We start from the raw sequence: 16706 nt of genomic DNA, 5'->3' as shown, positions 1-16706 counted from the left end.
GTAAGGTCGCCAGGAGGGAGCCTACGCCAGCCTGCCATGAGTGCGGTGCTGTGGAGGACACGGCCCAGCACACCCTCGAGGTGTGCGATCGTTGGGCCGTGCAGCGCCATGATCTCATGGCGGTGCTTGGGCGGGACCTCTCGCTCTCGAGCATGGTTCGCTGCATGCTCGAGAGCGATGAGGCCTGGCAGGCGGCGGTCTCTTTCTGCGAAACCGTCCTTTCGCAGACAGAGACCGCGAAGCGGAACAGAGAGGATGACCCATCCTCCGTTCCGCTCCGCCGGCGTAGGACGGGAGTGCGGAGGCGTCGTTACGCGAACCTCCACACTTCCGTCTAATCCGGGGCTCCGGGCAAGGATGGGAACCTGCCCGGCTTAGCTAGTCCCGGCGCCGAGGAGAACGCTTCAATTTGCCGGAGCATTCCCTTACTTTGGTGGAAGTCCGGTCCCTTTTGAGGTAGACCGGCCGGTCGTGGAGGGAGTCCTGTGTTAGACAGATCCAGGATATTCCTCCGTATACGGCTGAAGGCAAACCGCAGGTGGTTTTAGTGGGTAAGAGTCCCACATACCCCCGGGGTGCTTCAGTTAACTGAGGCACATCCCCAACCCGGGGCACTCATGATGGGTTTCCCCTGCGCATCAAAAAAAAAAAAAAGGCCTGCACGGCAGGCCTGCAACACCATTCACTATCCTGCATTAGCCGACGGACTACACGGCAGTCCTGCCGTGAATGGGCCCTTTAACGTGGAAAAAATTTGGCAGGAAGGTTTAATTGCATCCTGTATAATAATATTTTTCAACGCGAGCGAAGCCGCGGGCAAAAGCTAGTCAAAGATAGGCTAAAAAAATTGGATAAGATAAGATTAAATATATTCTTTATTGTGCACACATATTTACAATTTAAAAATCAAAATATTTCAAGTACTTAATATAACACAATCCAGGCAACCACCGACCACGGGTAGAGGAAACATAATAATATTATTTATAATAATGTTACGTGCTAGAATTCGAACGATTTGGAGAGAAAGACCTGCTGACTGATGACTCTTTTGAATACTTTATTCACTAGCACGTCTAGGTCTAACACAAAGCACTAGGTCCAAAACACTAAGCACGTCTAGGTCCAAAACACTAAGCACTATCACTGTCCTAGGTCGTAGCCAAGTATATAACATAATATTTAATGTTGGTAGAATATTAACCATTAAATATTTGATGTCGTGCACAAGTGTGGGCAAGTGATACAACTTCAAGAAACGTGCCATTTTGTGTTCAATCCAAAACTCCATCGAAAGTTTTACGGTAGTAGGGTCTACCACTTTAGTAAAACAACTGACTTGAACGTTGACTTTACGGACTACTTTTTTAGACTTTTACTAGACTTTCGACTTGACGATCATCTGGAAAAACTACTTTAAATTTTGTAAACTTTTCACGAAAAAAATTTTTTTTCCCGCCATATTTTACTTGACACTGGCCATGGTTAAAAAGCCGAGCGCCATATTATAAGAAATTACGTGCTCTGTAGTCTGTGATCAGTGCTTGTGATTTCTCAAATCTCAAAATCAAATGACTTTTCAGTTTTCACTAGTTCAGGAAAAGCTGAGAAAATCAAAAACAAAAAGCTTGGAAAATATTTTTTTTTTATTGTGTAGCTATCATTAAATGGTAGCTAAATAATTATATTTCTTTTCATTTTCATTTAGTTTTGTTTTTTTTCTTATAATGATTGAAGGAAAGGCAAATGTAAGTTTACAACTTGATAAGATATTGTCGATATTTTGTGAATAAAGCAAAATTGTAATTTCTAACTTAAAATTTTCAGGAACTCCCAGATTTTCAAGTATTTCGAACAGTTATAAAATACTGTTTATTTATAATAATCGTACCTGTCATATCTTTCTTCGCTGCTAAGATCGTCCTATTTGATTGCCTGCTGCGGCTTGAGGCTATCACAAGTAGCGTGTACTCTGCAGTTGTTGCTGTGATAGTATTACATATTACCCTCGGTTTATACATATACAAGGCGTATGGTGAAGCGGATAAAGCACCGAAACCTGTAAAAAAAGATTAGGAGTAGGTACTCTTATTATCCGAGCCAGCTTTAAACGTAAATAACCTAAAATGGATAATCTATATATGAAAGGAGAACTGCTGCAATTACATACCAAAAACAGTGAAATAATTGAAGGTAGATTTTTCAGTATTACCAATGACAAATCGAAAATATCTTTGTATGATGTAAAAGAACTGCCTGATGGCGATAAAAGTGAAGGTGTATTGCATTACCATGATTCAGAAGTCAGGGAGATAACAAAAATTCAAGCTCCCAATGACATCTCATACTTAAAGATTTCTGAAAAAGAATGTGAAGATGTCATCAAAGTAGCCAAAAAATATGTTTATATCAATCAAGTTGACAGTGCATTCCATAAGGCAATAAACGATTTGGAGTCATTTAGCTACATAGCTCTCAGCTCAGATGGTGCAAACATGGGCCGGAAATGTAAAATGCCTTTTCTTGTGCTTTCGACACCAGACCAAATTTATATATTTGATGTCCAAGCTATGGAGTACAAAGCTTTTGATGCTGGTTTAAAAAGAATACTTGAAAGCGATTCTCCAAAGAAAATTGTTCATGATTGTAGAAAAGTGTCTGATTGCTTGTTTCATAAACACAACGTCAAATTGAAATCCGTTTTTGACACACAGGTTGGTTATCAATTTTTTTAAGTGAGTAATGGATATTTTAGTTTTGATAAACCCTGGTTTATTTTATTTTTATCATATATACACCATTGCTATTCACTTTACTTTGAGTGTAAACTAAAATGGTCCAAATACCTTTAACTCTTCAGGTTGGCGACATCATCATTCATAAGAACAAAACTGGTAAAATACCATCAAAAGTAAAAACATTGGCTGAATGCCTCAATGCATATCTTGGACTCAAGGTCAACAGTGTTGATGAGAAGGTAATTAATTTATATTGTGATATTTTATATACTCCTTTTTATGGGGTATTATAGGATATGGAACTTATGTACTTTTGTAAGTTATTTCTACTGTACGAAATTATTACTATGTATGCATATTTTGGAAGTTGCAGTACTGATTTTTAATGAATACCATTTTGTCATTGAAGTTCTAACACCACATAAGTAAAAAATAGCAACTTTCAGGAGAGAGAAAAAAGTGATTGAGTTTTGTATAGATATCTCATATCATACTATAATGTGGATTTTCTAGCGAATTGCATTAAAAGCATCCAAATAGGCAAAAAGTGACTTACATGGTGTTAGAACTTCAATGACGATTTATTATGTCATTAACATTTCATTCATATTGCAGCTGGATATTGTTAAATGCACAGAAAGACCCTTGGCTACTGAAATAAAAGAAAATTTATCTAAAAATATATCCTTCTTGCACCATCTGTCAGAAGCTATCAATGATGAAATGATGTTACCATTTATGAGAGGAGTGGAGTACTTTACTGAAAATCTCCGTTCTTGTGATGATTTCAAAGCTTGGGAGCTTTGTGTTAATCACCATCAATTGCCACAAGACTTTAAAAATGCTATTGATTATTAACATTCCTGGCTATTCCTACTGATATTATAAAGGCGAAAGTTTAGATGTGTGGATGTGTATGGGCGTTTGTTACTCTTTCACGCAAAAACTACTGAACAGATTTTAATGAAACTTTGCAATAATATAGCTCATACATCAGAATAACACGTAGGCTACAATTTTAACCGACTTTCATAATGGAGGAGGTGTTATGGTAGTTTTTTTATGTTCAATGATTGCTCTGTTGTTCGTAAACCTATTTTAAATATTTTTCTCTTGGTCTATGGGGATTGTCCATTTTTTTTTAATTTTGCTCATTACAAAAACATTTCCGAGGAATAAGGTCAGTGATCGTTTTTCTGTATATAAACGAAAAAAATACCCAATAGTTACTTATATTTTTGAACAAATACGTTTAACCTTTGTTTGATCTTCAATGGCGTTAAATTAGCAATAACTTCGACCAACGTTACGATTCGAACTTTTGGTAAGCTTCTCGTATCAGCTTTCATATAATGAGAACTTACATTTGACGAACCAGCCATTATAAATAAGATTGAAAGGAAATTTAAAACATATGCAGAGGTCAATTGGCGGCCGATGATGACGTCAGAGCGAAACTTTAAAAATTTATTGAGAAAAAACTAGCCAATGAATTTCAAAATTATTTAATTTATATTCTTAAAATACTCTATTTTAACGAAAAAAAATATAAAAAGTACATGTGATTTTTTTTGGACAATGCCCATTTGGTACCATATTCATAAAAGTGGTGACCTGAAGGGATTCTTAAGTAATCGAGGGAACTCCTCAATATTTATATGGAAACATGTGACTTCGGTTTCGTGAGCAGTATTCTAAGCATATGCTACCAACAAGTAAGATTTTGCACTAAGGTATATACCATGGTGCGGAGAGAACTCCTAACTCTTTACAGATACAAGTTTGAGTGTTTCGACGTTGTTTTAAAAACGCAAAGCATATTATGCTAGTACTATGCAAATTACATTCATCATCATCATCTAGTGATAACGATAAACCATTATAGAACCATGTATTGTCCCGTTTTGACCCTATTATTGGTACTTTTCGTAGTATTATATTATATCACTTTAAACCGCGGGTAAGACCACGGGGCACAGCTAGTAAAATATTATAATATTATTAACCCCACAATTACTCAATTGTAACAACAACTTTGTCACAACAACATATTCTGTATTGTATCAGATTAGTAGAATGAAGCAGATATTATTGACGCTAAGTAATATTATGTTAAAAGCTTTATGTGAAAATTGTATAATGTTGCAAGTATCTTTAATATTATCACTACAAATACTTATATACCTAACGAATTTTATCATAGTACTGGCTACATTTAAACTGTTTACATTAAAATAATATTGTTTCAATTATTGTAATAGGTACAGCACTGTGCTATGTGCATCAGTTAAGAGTATGTTATCCACGTTTTTCTTATATTAGTGGTGAGAATATCCTAATAAACAGCTGTGGTTAGACAGCCTATGGTTGTAACCCAATCAAAACAATAAAGTTATATAATATACGTTCTATTCAACTTTTGCAACATTTTATAAAGTTAAATAATTCTCACAGTTTGTAGATTGATTGTTAAATGAATCGCACATTCTTTTAGTATAAAAATAAATTTATTTTTATACAATAATTTAGATTTTAGTGTATGCAATTGAGTGCAATATTTGTATAAGTAAGACCGCAAAAAGGTTACTGCACTAGGTGTAACTATACTGCAAAGGACACACAGCCAGGCGACATTGCATGGGCTACAGCACTTCTGATCAGTGAAACTGCGCGACACGGCATTCCAATGCTGGTGCTGGCAGTTGTAAATCGCATCGCTCCGCTGCAGTGTGGTCACGCCTAAGGCTGCCTTCACATTACGTCGCAAGCACTGCGGCAGCAGCGCTGCAGCCGCGCGACTTCTATATGAATGACAGTCCAACTCTCTTCGGTTGCAGCGCTGCTGCCGCACTGCTTGCGACGTAATGTGTACTGTGTAGGCGCTCTAAGGCGGTAGCTTCGAGCTTGATGTAGGTATGTGATTGCTAAAGCTTAAATGTGTACGTATATTTTTGATCAATTTTGGTAGTCGTAGATTAAAGACTTCACCTACAAATATTGTTGTAAACATTATTTAAATTAGGTAAGGACAAGGATAAAGTTTGATGAAATAATGTGCTTGGCTTAAATAAAAGTATTCATAATAAAAATGGACTTGATTTATTATAATAAACCTTCTTTATGGTAACGCAATATATAATATTTTATTTATTTTAATAACATTTATTACTATGATTGACTTAAAAACAAATTAGGGTAAAACGCTAATCCCTCAATAGATTCATCTCTGCAAGCTAGGCCATGGCGTTCTGCAGTAAATAATCGCTCCCGAGCCAGAAGTATTGACACATTTTCTATTTGGGACAGTTTTTCTGGTGTCAAGGAGCCATTTTCCTCAATCTGCAAAATTTAATATGATATAGTTTACAAACATTCAGTAGTGGAAATTCTTTATATTTTATCCGACTTCCAAAAAGGAGGATGTTATAATATTATGTTCGGCTCTGGATATTTTTTTTCTATGGACGCTTCACGCCACGTCAGTCTGGCCCCATGGTAAGTAAGTACCTGAGGGACTTGTGTTATGGGTACCAGAGTCAGACAACGGAAATATATTTAATACTTTTATATTATACATATATTTAAGATGTTTATTATATGATACACATATTTGATACACATCCATGACCCAGGAACTTAGAAAATTTTCTGTTCCGTCGACGGGATTCGAACCCGCGACCCCCGGCTTGAGCTACCAACAGCCCACCAACTGAGCGACAGAGGTCGTCAAATTTTTGTATGTTCAACGATAACTGCGCCGTTTCTGAACCGATTTTGAAAATGTTCAATTATTCTCACTATAGCTGTAGGCCCTTACAAATATTTAAATTGCAAAAATGTCTATTTCTGAGTTCGTCACGATTAATGGTCATCGCATATTAGTAGCAACCCAGCTCACATAATGGTATTGAATTGTCAGACTATAGGCTACAACTGGTTGTCCGGGGAGTTGACAAAAAAATTACTCTTATGTCCTATCAATGTAACTTACATTTCCAAGCCATGCCACAGAATATATAATAGTACTCCGTACAGAAGTGTATCTTAGAAAACGTATTCATCGAAATATCTACTTTAAATCTTTAATTTAAGGTACAATTTAGCACGGCTCAGAGTTCAGCGGCTGTTCGTTTAAATGCCTACCAAAATCTATTACAAGCTAATTTCATTCTTATGTCTATGGAAAACGATCCATATTACACTGAACCTATACATCGAGCGGCACGCTAGCATGTGACACTCTGCCGTTAGGGCTGACTATACCCAAAAAAATACCTGCGTGCGGGATGTGCGCTATTTATATAAGTGAAAATAAAGATTTGTTTATTGCTATTATTGTATTGTTTAATGTATTTATTCATCGCGGACAACGGGCCGAGTTATAGTATCTTTTCGTCTGTCAAGACGCCCAAAATGTGCGCCGTAATACGAACTAAATCCTAATTAAATATACAATAGTCAATAAACATATTATGCCATTAGCCAGCTTATCTTCTCTTAACTTCTTTTTGTTATGGCGGCCTTAGCCAGCTTATATTGTTTCTTTCCTTGTTACACTTCTTACAACGTAAATAATAAAACAGAGATGCAATTAATTAATGCCGCCGACACATTAGTGTGAACACTGAACTGTGAGCCGATAGTTCAAAACGTGTAAACTTAAACCACTTTTTTTGTGATGATTTCAAGAGTGATCCACTTGGCGCGTATTTCTAATCTACTGCGTAAAAATGTATGAAGGAGTGTTATTTTCTCAGTGTGTTTTGAAAAAGGGTTAGTAAAATCCATACTATTCCATACTAATATTATAAATGCGAAAGTATCTCTGTCTGTCTGTCTGTCTCGCTTTCACGCCAAAACTACTGAACCGATTGCAATGAAATTTTGTACACAGTTATTCTAGAGTCTGAGAAAGGACATAGGCTACATTTTGATGTGGGAAAATATCTTATTTCCATGAAAATATCGATGAAAATTAATTCGCATTGCGCGTGGCCAGCGCTCATCCCGGGGGTCCTGGGTTCGAGTCCCGCAGGCGGAACAAAAAGTTTTCAATGTTCCTGGGTCTTGGATGTGTATTAAAATAATATTTCAAAAATCTTAAATATATTTTATGTATAATATTATAAAAAATCCAGAAATATATCGATGCAATGATCATTTTAGTTCTAATACGATTCAACAGATGGCGTTTTATTTTTTACTTCATTGTAACATAGAACTAATCATACTTATAATTAGTTACTAGCTGTTGCCCGCGACTTCGTCCGCGTTTGACACATTTGACACAAATTTTGACACCGCGCGCTATAAAGTAAAGTTACTTTATAGCGCGCGGTGTCAAAATTTGTGTCAAATTTAAAAACTTTTTAAAACCCTGGTAAGTGGTACCCCTCTTAGGGCCGCGCTACACCGGATTGGCAACGCTGAAAGTGCTCGCCTCGCCGCTGCCATTCTGGTGCAGCGCGGCCCTTAATTAATCAAAATACCCAAAAACAGCTGTGCAGTGTGCACATAATCTATACTACTGTCTCTGTCAGTCTCGCTTTCACGCCAAACGCCAAAACTACCGAACCGATTGTAATGAAATTTTGTATACAGATAGTCTAAAGCCTGAGAAAGGACATAGGCTACTTTTTTACTGGAAAAAAGTCAGGTCTGGACTGGTCAGGGGGTGAAAATGCGTAAATTTCTTCAAATTAAGTTAGTTCCAAAAAATCATAATAGATGGCGCCGTGCGTCTTCTACATCGCGCTGTCGCTTGCTCAAAAGTCTTTCTATAAGAGGTGGTATCATCTTACATTTAAGTTTCGATTTTTTTCGATTGTTATATCTATTCTATGGTATTAAATAACTCAGTACTTTATCTGTGCAGTGACGTAACCTTAAACCTATCAATGATAAATAGTTTATGGGTAAAGTTGTGTAATTGGGGGGCTAAATAAGCTTTAAAATTTGGCATAAAATATAAAGTTTAATATAAAAAAAATGAAATACTTATTGTGTGCACACTGCACAGCTGTATTGATTTAAGGGGTACCAGGGTTTTTTTTATAAAAGCTTTTGACACCAATTTTGTTGACATCGCGCTTTATAAACTGAAGTCCACGCGGACGAAGTCGCGGGCAACAGCTAGTAGCGGGCGCATAAAAATGGGGAAAATGAGAGCCGTAAAGGCTTCGGAGAGTCGCAAGACTACGGAGAGCCGCAAGGCTACGATGAGCCGCAAGGCTACGAAGAGCCGCAAGGCTAAGTCTTCTCGACCTGGCAGGAAGTGCGATGAGGAGGGCTTCATATTGGTGGAGAGAAGGAAGAAGAAGCCCGCCGCCCGCAACCATCGTGGCACCGCGCCATATGTACTTGAGCTGCGTCTGCGGAGCGAGGTCCCCGCGACGCCCCTGTACATATCCCGCCTGCACTGGTCTATGGAGGTCGAAGACGTCGTGGACTACATCAGTAAGAACACATCCCTCCACTTGAGGGTCGAGCGTCTGCAGTCTCGCCACAAGGTCAACTTCAGTTCCTTTGTGGTGAGAGTACCGACGCATCTCTCCCGACCTTTGAAGCGGAGGAATTCTGGCCGACTGATGTGGTTTACCGAAGGTTCCGGGGGAGACTCCGGAATGAAGCGCGCGTCACGTCGGCGTTAATTCGTGATAATGTGTAGTTGTTAAGTTTATTTATATATAAATTTAAAAAAAAAATAAAAAAAAATAGCGGGGCATAGGCAAGTTGGATCAGACCTAAATTATATACAAATTCTAGACAAAGTCAACCTATTATGGTTTTAATAAACATACCTGTGCACTAGTTGTTTTTGCAACTTCTTCATCCCTCTGACTGTTTAATTGTAAGACACAAGCACCACTTGGAAACTTACGAAGACTCATCGGTGCCCCTACATTTGGTAGAAGTCTGAAAAATTGAGTTTTTTAATAGTACCTAAATGAAACAACAAACTTAAAGTATGTAGTACTTTGATTGTGTTGCTTTACTTTGTGATACAATCATATTTCAGTTCAGGTGAAGTCACATTCATGCACGCGATACAACATGGGCGAGAGACCAAACATGACCTTATGGTATTCATATAATATTCAGTAATGTATACATCACAAACATTGCAAAGAATTTATTTTCTGAGTGGCTAACAAGAAACATACTTGCAAGCATTGAGTAAATCTTCAGGTGATATGAGCTCCAAGCCTCTACCTCTGTTTACTCTGCACCAAACATCAGCCAAAGACATTATCCCACCACAATCCTGAAATGTAACAAGCATCTTAAGAGGGTACTAAATTCCTTTAGAATAAGGAAGTTTACCTGTATGGTCTCTATGCAGTACATTAATCCTTTCACCTACCTAAATTTATACCTACAACAAATAGTGATGTGCAATACTTATCTTTTGCGATGTCGATAATTTATTTCTTAATTTATAATTTATATAAAGTATAAACTGATATCTAGTATTTGAATCCATAATGTTGTTAGTAAATAAACAACGCTGGCAAAAACATTAGATAAAAACAGTTGAATAGTGAAGTGACATAATTCCCGATATTTGTTATTACACTTCAAATAATATTAATTTCATAGTTTCCACGGATTAAATAATTGAGTTGTTTAAATATAATATAACCTACTTCAAATATAGATTTTCAATAGTAGATCGATATCCCATCCCCTTTACACGCATACAATTTCATCTAAATGTCGTAGCAGACAGACAGATAGAAAAGCGTTACTTTGTAATTTATTGTAATTTTATTTCTAATTTAAGTATCCACTACAATCACATCTATCGATAGCATCATCATAAGCACAACACTAGTGGAAAATTCTAGAAGGCGGCACACGCTTATGACGTCAGAAGCGGTCGTCTTTTTCCGACCGTGGCGCAGGGTGTGCTGACAACATTCGTTTCTAAGCATGCAGGCTAGGGATGGGAATCGTCAATTCAATCACTGAAATTTTTATACTATATTTATTATAAATTAAGTAAAACAAACACGTTTATTTGTTCAGTAACCATGGCTTTATTTGTTTTATAATAAACTAGATGATGCACGCAACTTCGTTGCGCCAAAACTCGTTTATCGCGCAGGAACCGTACATTTTTTCGGAACAAAAAGTATCTTATGTCCTTTCCCGGGATTCTAAGTATCTCTATGCCAAATTTTAGCAAAATCGGTTCAGCTGTTTGGGCGTGAAGAGGTAACAGACGGACAGACAGACACACTTTCGCATTTATAATATTAATATGGAAGTATGGATTAGGTAGTAAAAAAAGAAATGTTTTAATTCATGTGGATTTTTGTATCAGTAAATCATTGCTTATGTCCCGTCCCTACTGTCGGATTTTTCCGACTCGGGCGTTGGACATCAATACACTTTTCTAAGAATATTTTTGGTAATTTATTTAACTTTAGACATAATTTTTAGGCCTTCTAATTAAGAAACTAAAATGTAATCAATTGTAAATGATTACTTTGTTAACTACTTACCAAGTATAAACATTATTTTAATATACTTAATACAGTGCTATCAAACAAAAAAGGCAGATTAACCGAGTAGTGGTACTGGTCGTAAGTATCCGACCTTAGCGAAATGGGCACGAAAATATTTGTCGGATTATTCCGACCTTGGCGGCTAAAGGGTTAAAAACAATCTAATAGTTTCACCAGAGACCATTCAATGCAAGGGGAAAATAAAATCTTTTGTCATATTTACTCAAAATGATTTAAAATGTGGATAAGGAATGATACAAATTATCATTCCTGATATTAGTTATCTACTGATTTTGGATTTTAATTTAACATTTTGGTTTAGTAAATATTTTTATTACTATGAGGAGTAAGTGTATATTACCATCATGACTGCCACCATCATGTCCGATATTTGCTGTGACAGGCCCATGTAATATTCAGAATCTGATCTGTATGCATCTCTTGTCACAGGATCATCTATTCCCAAAGACATTAAATAAGATTTAAATCTAACAGTATCATCTTCAGAAATATCTCCCTGCTTTTCCTGTAAGTAAATCAAGATATTTATGATTAAATCAAAATCAATAAATAGAATAAGTAAAACACTAGAATTTTGTGAGTTTAGAATAATTGATCTTTTAAGTAGTCAGCATTTTACTTGTAAAACCACTTTAAAATAGGTATCACACAGTAAACATAATACAATAAAGATAAATGATAATTAAAAATAACAAGTAAAAATATATTTATACCCTTATTTTGGATGATATAGTTTTTGAAATAGTGACCATCTCCTTTGCTTTTTCCATTAGCTTTTTTAAATCTTGAAATGCAATACTTATACTTGCATCTGTAGCCTTATGTTGCTCTTCTATGCTCCTTTCAATACCAACTATACCTGACCTTATTTTAGTGTTTATTGGTGTTGATGACTTAGGAGTATTGGAAGAGCCTAAAACACTATTTTCGGGTGATGGTATGGCTGTATTTTCCCAAGCCTTAATTGTTATGGCATCAGTTAAGGCTCTATAAAAAGTTTGATCCACACCATCTTTGAAAGAAAATTTTATAAAATGATAGGTACTTCCTACGACTGGGCCTGGTCTTTTACCTAAAATACAATAATTTTTCATATACATATTTGCCAAGGAGTTACAATTATTATAGATGATATTTTAATAAATTTGTAACTTGTATATTTCTTTAGTAATAAATTACCTACCAGGAAGTGCAGGCCCTAGGTGTAGTATGATTCTCTTTGGACCACCGAGACCAAAAACTCCACCACTTTCCTCTTCAATACAGAATATATAGTACAAATGAAGGGACAAGCAAACAAGACCTCTTGGTATGTCACCTGGTTTACCCCAAAGAATCCTGTGAGTGGTCAGTACCACTTCGCCATCAGTAAATTGTGTCTAGAAAAAATAATTATATGATTTCACCAGACATTATAGGTTTGTTAAAACTAAGCTTACATACCAAAACATGTGCAGATGTTAATTAGGTATTTTTAGATTAAAAACATGTACCTTTTCATCTCCATCGTAAATTTTAACACTTTTATCCCTTTTTAAATAATTTTCTCCCTCAAACAGTCTTGCTTCCATGTATTCAAATCTGTCCATTTGAAACTAATTAAAATGGTTTTATAATATCCCGAAAATTTTAATAACACTTCTTAAACATATAGGCATAAATTAATTTAAGAATGTTATTTTAATTTTAAATAATAAGAATAATTTAATTTTTTGTACTTTTGTATAATGTTTTTAATTTTGACATTGACAAATGACAATGAAATCACACATCAAAGTAAAATGACGTTTTTTTATTTTTCTTGTTTGTTTGACCATACATCACAGAAGTTATCTAAGCTGCTGTATCTGTTCAGATTTTTGAATACCTAACAATGATGAAATATATAAGTAGAACATCATTGATACCTAAACATTAAACAAGCAGCAGACTGCAGCTAGTCAGCAATCTATAAATTAACTGCACATTGCACAATCAGCTGCTAAGTGCTAGTCATGTGCTAGTAGTATATAATATAGTTGATTGTGCTGCAGCCTACAGCAGGAATCCAAATGTTTCGACTTTCGAATTTCGACCGCAAATTATCGGCTGCGGCCAATACCGTATTTTTTGTACATTTTTAATAAGTTCCATATTAATTATCTCATTTAAAGGTTTTTTGGCTTGTCCTACCACTGGTATTCTAAAAGTGCTGAAAAACAATTATTAGACGTTATTAGATGAAATAATATTGAATAATCAAAGATCTCTACTGTTTCAGTCATTGGAAATAATACTGATCTACATACTAGATATATCTTCGAAAGATGAGAGTATTATTCAATACGAAAGCAGTTAATTTGCAGCCTTGATTGTGTTTGCAGCTGACTTGTGTCTTCTGAATATTTCAATGAAGTGTGACTTCTGAATACTTAATTAGAGAACCTACTTGTTGCCGTTAGTTGTATGGAATGAATAAGGGAATGTAACGCAATTTGTAAAATGCTACGGTGCGTTGCACATCGGCTGATATTTAAACAACGCGTTATTTTTTTTTTTCGTTTTTATAGAGGAATTAAAATTTTCAAAATGAGCTACGCTCATTTTGGGTAACTTTGAATTGCGGTTTAACTTTGAACAATACATTATTGTCATAAATTGTACTGTTCAAAGTTAAACTGCAATTCAAAGTTACCCAAAATGACTGTATTCTTTTTGTTTATGTTTTATTAGGAAATCCCTGAATTGTGTAGTACGATCCAATTATTATTTTTGTTTGCTAAAGTACGCAAATGGCAAGCCTTTAATTAATAATAAATATTTTCATGAAAGCCCTCGACTTTGTGTATATAATCACAGAATACATAATTAGTACCTTACGGTACAGAAGTTTCACTCAAAGAGAATATAATCACTACCTACGTGTTTCACTCCCGAGTTTAGGTACCTACGATAAACGCAAGCGTCCGGTCTTTTGTATTCTGTGGGACTGTGGCTGAGCGACATCCGCGCCGCCGCTCGCTTGACAGCCCTGGCAGAGTGAAGCGAGATGGCAGACAGTTATTGTACTATGCATAAACCCATAAACCTATAATGCTATATATTAAGTCTATGCATAAACCTATATATTAAGTCTATGGTACTATGAACGCTAAACGCAATGCAAAAGGTTTTTTTTTTATTATTAATTTCTCATCCCCCCTAACGGTGTCAGGGCTTGTTCTTAACATTTAGGTTGTGTATGCAACATAACAATAAATAATTTACATTAAATATTAAATACATTACATTCAATTATTAAACTTATAAAATTATTCCAATTAAAATAACTAACTAAATGCAAAAGGTTGAAATTAGGTTGTTTTCCAGAATAGTAGATTAATATCTCGGCGATTTCGCGCCGTTTGTATAATGATTTAAATTAAGTTAACAAATGCCATGTTACCCATCATATCAGTATAATTCAAACTCAAGAACATGTGCAACCTGTGGGATCTATTTTTCCCACTGACCTCTTTAATACACTGGACAGGCTATGCCGTACAAAATGACAGCTATTTCTTATGCCGATTTGAAACGCCGCGGTGGGCGTACTGTGAAATAATTTATATAGAAAATGATAACCGCCATTTGCAAAATAGTAGTTCCCAGTACACTCACTACGGTACTGCTTTCACATAGCAGTCAGCGCCAATATGGCGATTTTCAAATAGGAATATTTTATTGATAGCGATCGCCTGTCCAGTGTATTATAGAGGTCAGTGATTTTTCCTTTCCCGGGACTCAAAGTGTCTCCATACCAAATTTATGCAAAATCCGTTTAGTGGTTTGAGCGTGAAGATATAATTGACAGACAGACAGACGAACAGACTTTCATACTTATAAAGTTATAATATTATGTAATATGGATATGTTACAATAGTACTATGTAATATTAGTAAGAATTTTAATTTTTTGAAGTCATTTTTCATTAAATATTTAATTAAAATACCTTATTTTGCAATAAATAATCTTATATATAAAAATGGATTTTCAATTGTGTTAGTCGCGCTAAAACTCGAAAACGGCTGAACGGATTGGGGTAATTTTAGGCTTAAAATATTCGTAGAAGTCCAGGGAAGGTTTTTAAGTGACACGAAGTTCACTGGGACAGCTAGTAAAAAATATATGTGAAAACAACAATTATTTATAATGTTTCCTACTTACAATACCAATTGTGACCAAATTTCAATCAAATTTTGATTGTCCGACTACTGGTTTTGGATGTCCCAACTACTGTAATTCCGTCCCATGACTGTGTTTTACCTACCAATCAGTTTTTATCAAAAAATCAATGGAGCATATTATCCATACTACGTGACCCATTTAGGGGGGGGGGGGTCCTCAAAATACTACGCTCGGTCACGAGAGGGGGGAGGGGTCTAGAGTTTTGTCACGTAGTCAATTTCGCCGAGAGAAACGTCATACGAATTTTTTTTTTCTCGTCATATAATACTTAACACTGGCATTTATTATGGTTATTTATAGCTAGCAGCCATTAAAAGAACAAGGAACTGTTGTCACTTATCAGGCATTTTGAAGCTTGGTGAAGCTGTCAAGCTTGCTGATCATATTTACTATATATTTTAGTGTTCGATTACAATTTGAACTACAGTCGTGACTAAAATAGTAGGTACCATCGAGGAAATTGATTCCTAAGTAGTTGACAGACCAACGTCATGTAGTCGGATCATGTCAATTCAATGTTAATTGTGATCTGTCGGTTGGGTTTAACTTTAAACGCGACCAAATTACTTAGGTCCGCCATCTGCCTAGAAATTAATTTCTCTGATTGTTCTATTGTAATTTTAGACTATCACTAAATATTATAAAACAAAGTTTTCCCCCGTGTCCCTTTGTTCCCTTTAATCTTTAAAACTACGCAACGGATTTTGATGCGGATTTTTAAATAGTGGAGAAATACTGTTATTGTTGGGGTTTCTAATGTGATGTCGTAAATAATTACATTTTTTTCCGCTTACATTGCAAACGCAGGGTGAACCCTACGAGATTTATCAAAATAATGTACCAAGTACTGTACACATTGAAAAGGTCTACAGAAAACTCCGCAATGGTATATGTCTACCTCTTATGGATATCCGACAATAACAGTTTTTTGTCATTTACTTTTAACGACAAAATATTATAATGGCTAATTTTCGAAGCGATTTTAACCAATACGGCATTAATCCTTATTCAATAAAACCACTTTAAATACATTGTAAATTGAATATTTATACTAATATTATAAATGCGAAAGTACCTCTATCTGTCTGTCTGTCTGTCTCGCTTTCACGCCAAAACTACTGAACCAATTGTAATAAAACTTTGTACAAAGATAGTCTAAAGCCTGAGAAAGGACATAGGCTACTTTTTAACTGGAAAAAAGGGTTGTAAAGGAGTGTTTATACGTAAATTT

The 16706-nt window shown here is 35.6% G+C and overlaps 3 protein-coding genes across 3 annotated transcripts; 2 read left to right on the top strand and 1 right to left on the bottom strand.

Annotated features, from left to right (window-relative positions):
• Positions 1 to 1637: 1637 nt before the first annotated feature.
• LOC121728908 (vacuolar ATPase assembly integral membrane protein VMA21 homolog) lies at positions 1638 to 2076 on the top strand. The gene is made up of 2 exons (XM_042117236.1): positions 1638 to 1748; positions 1828 to 2076. The coding sequence occupies exons 1-2, from the start codon at positions 1728 to 1730 to the stop codon at positions 2074 to 2076; spliced, it is 270 nt and encodes an 89-aa protein (XP_041973170.1). The 5' UTR covers positions 1638 to 1727.
• A 50-nt stretch (positions 2077 to 2126) lies between these two features.
• Positions 2127 to 3608, top strand: LOC121728907 (piRNA biogenesis protein EXD1). The gene is made up of 3 exons (XM_042117235.1): positions 2127 to 2714; positions 2861 to 2977; positions 3354 to 3608. Exons 1-3 carry the CDS (start codon positions 2127 to 2129, stop codon positions 3594 to 3596), a joined length of 948 nt encoding a protein of 315 aa, XP_041973169.1. The 3' UTR covers positions 3597 to 3608.
• A 2252-nt stretch (positions 3609 to 5860) lies between these two features.
• Positions 5861 to 12944, bottom strand: LOC121728537 (vacuolar protein-sorting-associated protein 36). Its single transcript, XM_042116693.1, has 7 exons — positions 12763 to 12944; positions 12453 to 12648; positions 11983 to 12341; positions 11610 to 11774; positions 9902 to 10002; positions 9539 to 9653; positions 5861 to 6077 (listed from the first exon to the last, which is right to left on the bottom strand). The coding sequence occupies exons 1-7, from the start codon at positions 12856 to 12858 to the stop codon at positions 5907 to 5909; spliced, it is 1203 nt and encodes a 400-aa protein (XP_041972627.1). The 5' UTR covers positions 12859 to 12944; the 3' UTR covers positions 5861 to 5906.
• Between the last annotated feature and the right edge of the window lie 3762 nt (positions 12945 to 16706).

The sequence above is a fragment of the Aricia agestis genome, chromosome 7 (genome assembly GCF_905147365.1).
Source record: "Aricia agestis chromosome 7, ilAriAges1.1, whole genome shotgun sequence".
NCBI lineage: Eukaryota > Metazoa > Arthropoda > Insecta > Lepidoptera > Lycaenidae > Aricia > Aricia agestis.
This window is presented reverse-complemented; position numbering and strand designations above follow the sequence as displayed.